At 48.7% G+C, this 9500-nt stretch overlaps 1 protein-coding gene across 1 annotated transcript; it reads left to right on the top strand.

Moving 5' to 3' along the window:
• The first annotated feature begins 3245 nt into the window (after positions 1 to 3245).
• On the top strand, positions 3246 to 4286 carry LOC124232208 (melanoma-associated antigen B16-like). Its single transcript, XM_046649179.1, has one exon. The coding sequence runs from the start codon at positions 3246 to 3248 to the stop codon at positions 4284 to 4286; it is 1041 nt and encodes a 346-aa protein (XP_046505135.1).
• The last annotated feature ends 5214 nt before the right edge of the window (positions 4287 to 9500 follow it).

Genomic DNA, 9500 nt, shown 5'->3' with positions numbered 1-9500 from the left:
CCAGGAAGCATTAATCGAAGAGAAAGGAGGCAAGAAGAGAACGCCCATGAATAGGGCTGAGAAGACCGACACCAAAGAATAAAGGGAGGTCACGCAGAGACGGGTCCAGAGCCCGCTTTCAGCCCTCAGTTGCCCCAGGCAGGCAGGGCTCTCTGGCTGAGGCATCTCCTCAGATACTCCTCAAGGTTTCAGGGACATGCGGACCTTGGCATAAGAGGCCTGAGCTCCGCTCAACACACAGGATTCCAGCAGGGGGCAGACGCCAAAGTGAAGACTGCCAGCCAGAGTCAGCAGCAACCTCGGCGATGAAGCTGAGCCGGGTGCACCCCGCCCCGCCCCGCCCCGCCCCTGCTGTCAGCCCGGGAGACCCCAGGCAGAGCAAACAGGAAGTCCCGCCCCCGGACTTCCTCCTCCAGGCTGAGCCGGCTGTGAGGGGCTCGAGCTGAGGCGCGCGGACTCCAGTCCCCGGACCGAGGAGTCGCATCGGCTGCAGGTGTCAGGTGAGCCTCTGAGTGAGGCCAGAGGAGACCACCCAGCACGGGAAAGAGGGGCGCGCTAGAGCAGAGCCCCAACCCAGTCCTGGGAGGCCCCGGCAGGACCCTCAGGCAGCCGGGCCACGCGCTCGCTCTTGGGCGGTCTGTTGAGGTGCGGGCCTCTCTGCGCAGGGCTGAGGCTCTGACCTGCGGGTGGTCGAGAAAAGGCCCCTGAGTGAGTGCTGAGGGGACCCCGCACCCCAGCCCACTAGGGACCGGCTCCCCGAGCCTCGGCGCGTCCCTCAGCCCTGGGAGGCCCCGGGCAGGGGCGGCCGGAAGTGCTGCTGACTGACTTGGGCTTCCGGGGTCTGCGGGAGGTGCGGCGTCAGTCTGAGGTGGGCAGGGCCGCGTCAGCAAAGGAAGGGGCCTGGGGCCCTGTGGGAGTGCCACTGGGAACCCCGAGTGCGTTCTGAGGGTTCCGCCCGCACCAGGGCGGAGGGGGTGGCACCGTGTGTAGCCCTTTGTCAGCTGGATGTCCTGGGCGTGAGGTGTCTCCGCACTTCCTTTCTGGGTGTCTCAGAGAGATGGGGCCTTGACTGGAGCTTGGGCCTCAGGGAACAGACGTCAGAGGGCACGTGACCAGCCACTATCCAATGTGAGGGGCTCAGGCGAGGATTGTAGACTGACGAATTGATGGCAGACGGGGCTCCCCAGAGCCCTTCCCCTGTTGTCAGGCCTGAGAGGGCCAGGCAAGGGGTGGCAGGCAGAGGCCACCTCTCCTTTCCTCCTCTTGGACTCGGGAAAGTAAAGGATTTGTTCTGCGTAGACTAGGTTAAGTCAGCAGCAGTCCCAGGCCCTGGCGGGTGTCATCGACTTGTGTCTGAAGGGCAAACTCACTGCATCAAAGTGTGGTCCCTCGGGTCACAGGGAAGCCTTGGGAGATGGCGAGCAGTGATAGCGAGACGAGACCCCCGATCACTCCTCCGTGGTGTTCCCTGGGAACTGAGGCCTTATTGTGAGTGGACAAACTCAGGTCAGAAGGGTAAGTCCCAGGCCAGGCCAGGATTCAAGGTGAGGACCCCAAGACAAGACCATCTGGACCACGTACTCCAGAACAGAGGGTCACGAGGAAGCTCCTCCATGCCCCTTTGGTCCACCCTGGGAGGGGTGACCACATATCAGACGACTACGTGTCATCGTTTTGATTTTGGGGAGGTGAGGGCCTTGGTTTGAGGGAGTGACGTCAGGGAATTAGAAAAGGGGAGGTCAGCAGGGGGGATGAGTCTCATACACTGTCAAGATCCCAGGGGTAGACCTTGATTGAGCAAAGAGCTCACCATCCACCCCAGTATAGATGGCATCCCAGGACACCTGCCCTGCACTGTAGTCATTCTCTGGGAGGTCCTAGACGAGCGTGGTCAGAAGTCCTAACACTTCACACCCTGGGGTCCTCTGGAAGTGGCAGTCTTGGTCTGAAGGGGGCAGGTTCCCATTAGCATTGACGAGGGTGATGAGGCAGTGCAGGAGTCTATGTGGAGACACAGAGTAGGGCCTGAAAGGGATTCATCCCAGAACATGAGGTGATCAAATAGCCTCAGGGAACCTGGGCAAGGATCCCTTGACAAGCTGTCTACTCTCTTCCTTCCTGGCCATTTCAGGCAGGTGAGGTCCGTAGTCTATATGCATACATCACAGGAGGTCAGCAAATTAGGATTCCAGGGCTTGTAAACAGTTATGGAAAGAATTCTGAGTGAGGTCCGAGGGGTCCACCCACCCCAGGACAGAGACAGCTCCAGAGTGTCGAGCTCCTGCTGCTAGCCAGGGAAGGCCCAATAGAGGTGGACGGACAGCGTCCTTCCTCAGTTCCTCCTGGGGTGTCTTGGGAAGATAAGACATTCTTCCGTGCAGGAGGATGAGCATCAGTTGAATATTATCAAGCCTGAAGCCCCACCAGTAGACAAGGCAGGGATGCTGAGTGAATACTGACGACCACCAACCCCAGGAGAGTGGGGATCACAACAAGTTCAGCCCCGAACTGCTGTGATCCCTGAGAGGCTGGGGGCAAGTCAGTCAGGTGGATGTGACCCTTCTTTAGCTCCTCCAGATCTCGGGAGGTCGAGGCTTTGGTCTGAGGGGGCAGTGAAAGGAGAGATCCCAGGACTTTCCTGGATTCAAGGGAAAACAACTGAGTGAGAAGCAGGGGACCGCCAACACCGGTACAGATAATGTCCACAGAATGTAGCTCCTGGTGTCAGCCCTGGGAAACCCCAAGTTGGATTCCTGGAGGAGACTCCTCCACACTTCCAACTCAGTTGTCTTAAGAGATGTGACTTTAGAATTTAGAGGCACAGCCTCATATTAGCATAGGGGAGGTGACCCAGGCCCTATCAAATACTAAGGTACTAAACCTGAGTTAGGACTGATGAGACCACCCTCCTCAGATCAGAAATGGGTCTACAGAGCCCAACCACACCTGCCTAGTAGGAACCCTGAGAATTGTCAGCCTTGGTTGGCTGGCTGCACCTTGTTGTGTATTCAGACTTCCTACTCCATATTCTTGGGGGACACAGCAACTGGGAGGTCAGGAGACCCCTAAAGCTGTATGTCACTGTTGGCAGAAGAAGCCCACTGGAGGCGGCTTATATCAGAGCCAGCACTGTGGAGCCTACCAACTGAGGTGACTCGCATCTGCCTTCTTGCCCTTAGGTGGTGATTCCCCGTTGCCCACCCTCCTGTCCACACTCCTGCCTTCTGCCACCGACAAGAGTCGTCATGTCTCAGCGTCAGAAGAATCCACGATGCTCACATGATCAACGCCTTCAGGTCCAAGGTACGACCCAGGACCTGGAGGTTGCTGAGATCTCCAAGGCTCTAGAGGAGACCTGTCTCTCCTCCCGTCCTCTAATGCCTGGCCATTCGAAGGAGCTTCCTGTTGCTGGTCTGCCCAGCTTTCCTGAGGGTTCTCAGAGTTTCTGCTCATCTTCCATTGCCATCGCAGCTGCCTCATCAAGCAAATCGGATGAGGGCTCTAGTAGCCAGGAAGAGAAGGATAGCACCTTCCAGGCTATCCCAGATCCCAAGAATGTGCCCAGAGATGCTCCAGCAGAGAAAGTGGCTTCGTTGGTGAATTTCTTGCTGCTCAAGTATCAAATGAAAGAGCCAGTAACCAAGGAAGATATGTTGAAGATTGTCACCCAGGAATATGAAGACCACTTGCCTGAGATCCTTCTGAAAGCCTCTGAGCACATCGAGATGATCTTTGGCCTTGATGTGAAGGAAGTGGATCCCACCAACCACTGCTATGGCCTCCTCATCAAATTGGGCCTCACCTATGATGGGATGCAGCATGGTGAACAGGGCGTCCCCAAGACCGGCATCCTCATCCTTATCCTGGGTGTGATCTTCATGAAGGGCAACCGTGCCACCGAAGAGGAAGTCTGGGAAGTTCTGAATGTGACGGGCATCTATTCTGGCAGGAAGCACCTCATCTTTGGGGAGCCCAAGCAGCTCATCACCAAAGATTTCGTGAAGGAAGAATACCTGGAGTACCGACAGGTGGCCAACAGTGATCCTGCGCAATTTGAATTCCTGTGGGGCCCGAGAGCCCATGCCGAAACCACCAAGATGCAGGTCCTCGAGTTTATAGCCAAGGTTCATGCGACTGACCCAAGTTCTTTCCCATCTCAGTATGAGGAGGCTTTGCAAGATGAGAAAGAGAGAGCCCGAGCCAGAATTGCAGGCAGGGCTGTCTCTACTTCCCTGGCCACTGCCCGTTCTGGGGCCGGGTCTGGCCGTTTCTCCTGCCCCTACTGAAGCCTGAGGCAGATTCTTCAAACACTTTGTGTTTGAAGAGGCAGTTAGTGTTGCTAGAATTTAGAAGTTAGTTCTGAGGTGGGGTTGAAAGGAACACAGTGTATATGCCTGTGTGTTCCTATATTACATGTGTAACTTGAAAAGCTGTTCTTTCATTATTTGACATACGTACTATTCAAACGTTGTTTCTTTTAATATAGATTTGATTAGCTTCAAAATCTCCAAGTTTATGAATGATATTGCTCAGACATTTAATGCTATAATGAGGTTTAATAGTAAGAGCTTTGTTATTTTGGAAAACAAATTGTGAAACCATCCGTCTTGTTTTGTCATCTGCAATAAGATAACATGGCATTGCTATAGGCATTTCCCTGCAAATGTGAAAGATATCATCTCTAAGATAGTTGGCATCAATAGAGAAAAATAGAGAAGAAAATCTAAGAGATATTCATATCTTGGCTCTCTAATCCCTTTTAGTTCTTGTTCTGTAAAAGTAAATGGTACATTCATGGATTTGCTTAGGTTTTCAAGAATGTATAACAAGTAAATCTTAATAAAGTAGACCTCACACTCACTGGCTCATGTATTCCCTAAACCTTCATTGAACACCTGTTCTTCTGGGAACACTGAACGAGTCCTGGGAGGCTCGGATTAATGACTCGGGACCTGCCCATAGAGTTTCACCATAGAAGAGTGATAATCTTATAAGGACAACGGTGGGATCTTCTGATACCTAAAGGACAAGTGAAATGAAGGTGTGAATAAGTACAGGTGGACATTCCATCTGAGACAGTGAAATTGTTAATGGAGTTAGGCATGAGTCTGGGGCTTTGGGAAACTTCAGGTCCTTCAGTGGGAGTTAATTTTACATTAAACTGGATGGTGGGCCAGATGAGGCTGAGGGCATCTAGAGCAGGCACCAGACCCTCAGATTGTTTGTCTGAGAGTTGGAACCCATAAGTCTAGAGTGGAAAACTGCTGTTAGCTGTTACTTTTAGATCACCTGTAAATCAGAGAGAAATTGTCACCTGGAACAGGAATGCAAGGTGTCCCGCATTCTTGTCCCAGTGTAGTACAGCACAGTGCACCAACTAGGTGTTTTATGCACATCATCTGTAAGGAGTTTCTGAGAAATACAGATGATACTCCCTTGAGATTAGACACCCAGAAGCCACTGGGCTAGCACTCTGCCATGGCCTAGGAGAGCCAGTGCCCAGTTCATTCAAATGAAAGTTTGGTTAGGCTGTCTTTAGTGTAATTTGGCAAGCCATAAGCAAGAGCTAAATTTTTGGTTGGTGTCTAAGGAATGAAAAAGTGTGGGGAGGGTTGGATGGAAGGTGTAGTGAAGGAAAAATAATTTTCCCTCTACCCTTCCAGGTTCTTGGCTGAGACCCCCCCCCCCCCCCCGTAATAAAAAGAGAAACAGGAGAAAAGCAAATTTAATTATGTACACAGGTATAGGAGCCACACAAAGACAAGAGACTGAAAGAAGGGACCACAGCAGGAAGCTTTTCTACCTCTTACACAAAGAAACATATCTGTGAAGAATTGACAAGGTAGACAGATTTGGGCTTGGGGTGCTAACTTTGTGAAGAAGTAACAAGGTTTGTTTATACAGCATTCTAGGCCCTAAATTCCCCATCTCTGGTGATAAGAATGCCTTCTATGCTCCTGGTACAGGGAAAGTACCCTTCGCATGGGAAATTTCTCTCTTCGATTCAGGGGGAGAAAGGGGGCTCAGAGTATCCTTGCATGGGCTGTTCCTCAAGTTCCTTAATTCAAAACAACCTATCTGCCAAAGTGGCATATTTTAGAGTGACATATTCTGAACCTCTACAAAGAGCAGCTAAAAGAGAGGTGAGAAGTTGGTCCTTGACACGACTTCTGGGAAATTTGAATTACATCCAGCGGAGGAAGACATCCCCAAACCCAAATTAAATAACATCAACTCTGAGGGGAGAATTTTACAGTTTTACTTGCTGAGGATCATTATTTTCTGATTTGGTGTGCCACGTCCTCTAGCACTTTATGTTTTCTGAGAAAGCCTAGATTTAGACAACATAGACTCGTACACACAGAGGTGAAGGTGGTAGGATTTGGGATCAAGATAATCATAGCAATAATTCTCTTTTATTAAAGTCCTAGGATGTACCAGGTCCTGTGCCATATGCTTTGTATACTTCATACACGTCCCAGCAGTCCTAGAAACCCAGACTTACCCCAACAAATTCCCACATGAAGATCTTCAGGCTCAAAGTGCCTGTGATCATTCCCGATTTCACATGTCTAGTAGGTGACGGAGCTGGACTAGACCTTTTATCTGAATTCTTCAAGAGCCCACCCTGTGCCACTCTTTCCTGCCTGAGTCAGAACTTCTGTCTCTTAATTTATTCCTCCACTCACTACTCCTTAATGCTTCTTGGGATATAAAAAGGATATTGTAGCCAAGGAACTGAAGGCAGGTTTAAAGAAGGAAGATTGAAATAAGAAACACAATTTGGGATTGTCTGCAGGCTTCATGTACCTAGGGCCTTCTACCCTAAGCCCCAGGGTTCCTTGAGAGCTGACTCTGCTTAGAGGCTGGACCACTTATCCAGCTCGAGCTCTCTCTGCCTTACAGCTCCCTTTCCCTGGGTCTTCCCCACTGTGCCCTTTTGTCCAAACTGGAAGCTGAGCCGCTGGCCACCTCTTCATTCCTTTGAAAGCTTCACCTTGCTCCCAGTGGAACAAACAGGGCACAAATGACCTGCCCCCCTCCTGACTTAGAACATTTCAACTCCCTGGTAGTCCCATCTGTCAAAATGCAGTCTTGTGAGAGCAACGTCCTGTGGCACATAATAGGTAACTTTGGCATTGAAATCTGGACCTGGCCACCCACTGGGTATCTCCATCACCTTCTCAAAATGTCTTCCCAAAGAGCTGGTGAGTACAGTTCGATTTGTCACAGAATCTACTAATTTGGGGAGTATAACCCTGAAGTTGGAGAGGGGGTTTTGAAACCACCCTGACATTTGCAATAGAATTTAAATGAGTTACTTTATCGAGACTGGACACCAAACACATACACCTAAGAGCTTACCTATGTGGTTAATAACCAAAGCCTCCCTCGTAAGTGAGAGTTGAGGAGAGATCCAAGACCATGGAGATCACTGCATAGCCAACATCTACCGAGGATTCGTTTCCTAAAATCTCTGGAGTCTTTCCAGGACTTGAAAAGTTGTTTATTGACGGACAGGCTATCTATGATTAGCAATAATAAAAATAATTCAACATCCTTTTCCTGCCTCTTGTCTAACTACTTGACCCAGGAGAAAATCCTGGTTTTTCCCTATGTCCAGTGGCACCTTTACAAGTGTTCAGGCATCTTCAGTCACCTAGAAGGTGGCAAAAATTCATAGATGTTGCCCAGGCACCCACAGGAAGAAGGAAATTCTCATCCTATTAAGATTTCAGAAGCTATTGCATAGGTCAATGCAGAAGGGGACTAGTAAGTGAAGAAGGCAAAAGCTCCCTGCTGATCTTTCACTGGAGCTTTCTGAATATTTGATGTAAGCCTGTGTTTTGGAAGCAACTGTCATGTGGTAGGATCTCAAAAAAGTTGGAGAATTGCAGGGTAATTGGGCCTCCTCAGACAATCTACCGGGAAATAGAGAGAGTGGCTGTCATAAAAATTCTGCTAGTTGCATTCTGTTGAGCACCTACTATGTAGCAATTTAGGGAGGAGACTGCAAGTGCTCATCCACACTGGTCTTCCCCTCCTTCCTGGGCTCCTGGGGAGAGTACATTATCAAGTGAGCTTGCAGTTAGAAAGGATCATGTGACTAGCCCTTGCCATTGATGTGTGAGCAGAAACAATGTTAGTCATTTCTGGGACAAAGCATTTGATACTCAGTTTACCGCCTTCCATGTTTTTTCTTGCGTTCATCAGTAAACGTGGACATCATGTGTTTATGGGGTGGACCTACAAGAAGCAAGCAGCCTGGGACCCTGCATCACCTGGTAGCACAGAATGCCTACCAGTCCACACAGAGAAATAAACTTTTATTGTATTAAGCTATTCATATTTTAGGTTTTTTCTGTTATATCATTTAGTGGTAACTTTTTCTGTCTAAAACACAGCTACTGATTCTTGTGGGAGGCTTAGTTCATATTTTAATTACAAAGATAACAGTGCATATATTCTTGTTGCAAGAAAATCTAACAATAGTGAGAAATCGCAGTTGTCCCATTTTGCAACTCAAAAATTCTGCCTCTGCCTGAAAGGTGAACACTATTAACATCCGGGATATACTATATTAAAGCTGATATTAGGGGATTTTTTCCGTACATAGAGGTACTATATAAATATATTCTGATATTTTTCATATATGTGGGTTCACTAATCTTTTTTATTAGTTCATTATTCCAAACCAATGTATATTTTTACCTCAGACATTGTAGTTTTCACCTCTTCATGGTCATTTTAGGTCTTTTTGTATCTTCTATGTCTCTAACCAGTTTAACATTTCTTCTTCTTTCTTGAACATGTGAAATATAGTAATATTAACTGTTTTGATGTCCTTGTCTACTCATTCTGTGATCAGTATCATTTCTAGGTCAGTTTTAATTGATTCGTTTTCTCCTAATTATTGGTTATATATTCCCGCTTCTTTGCATGCCTGCTAGCATTTGATTGGATGCCAGACGTGGTGAAATTGTGAATTTACCTTGTTCACACTTGTCCAGAAGAAAATACACTTTTAAAAAATTTCCACACATGAATATTCTCGAGCTCTGTTCTGTAATGCTATTACATTACTTAAAAACAAAATAATACCGTCAGTTCTTCATTTCAAGCTTTGTTGGTTGGGACCAGAGCAGCATTTACTATGGCTTACCTTGCCTCGCTACTGAGACAGAAGACTTCTGCGTAGTCTCCCTGCTGCCCCGTGAATGACGTGCTCTACCACTCTGACAGGAAGTACTCCCAGCCCTGTGTGGGCTCCTCAGTCCTTCCTCTGTGCAGCTGCCCTCTCTGGGACTCCGTCTTAGGAAATCTAGCTGTTTAGTTCTTGCCAGACTCTCAGCTTCGTCTTTAGCAACTCAGAGAGACCCCAGGCTCCACCTGGGCTCCCGGCACCAACCTGGGGCGATTACAGGCTCACATGCTTTGTTTGCCATCTCTCAGCCATCACTCACTTTCACCGTCTGATGTCCAATATATTGAATATTGAT

Source organism: Equus quagga, unplaced genomic scaffold, assembly GCF_021613505.1.
Source record: "Equus quagga isolate Etosha38 unplaced genomic scaffold, UCLA_HA_Equagga_1.0 HiC_scaffold_321_RagTag, whole genome shotgun sequence".
NCBI classification, from domain to species: domain Eukaryota; kingdom Metazoa; phylum Chordata; class Mammalia; order Perissodactyla; family Equidae; genus Equus; species Equus quagga.
Note: the sequence above shows the minus strand (reverse complement) of the source record. Positions and strands in the feature narration are given on the sequence as shown.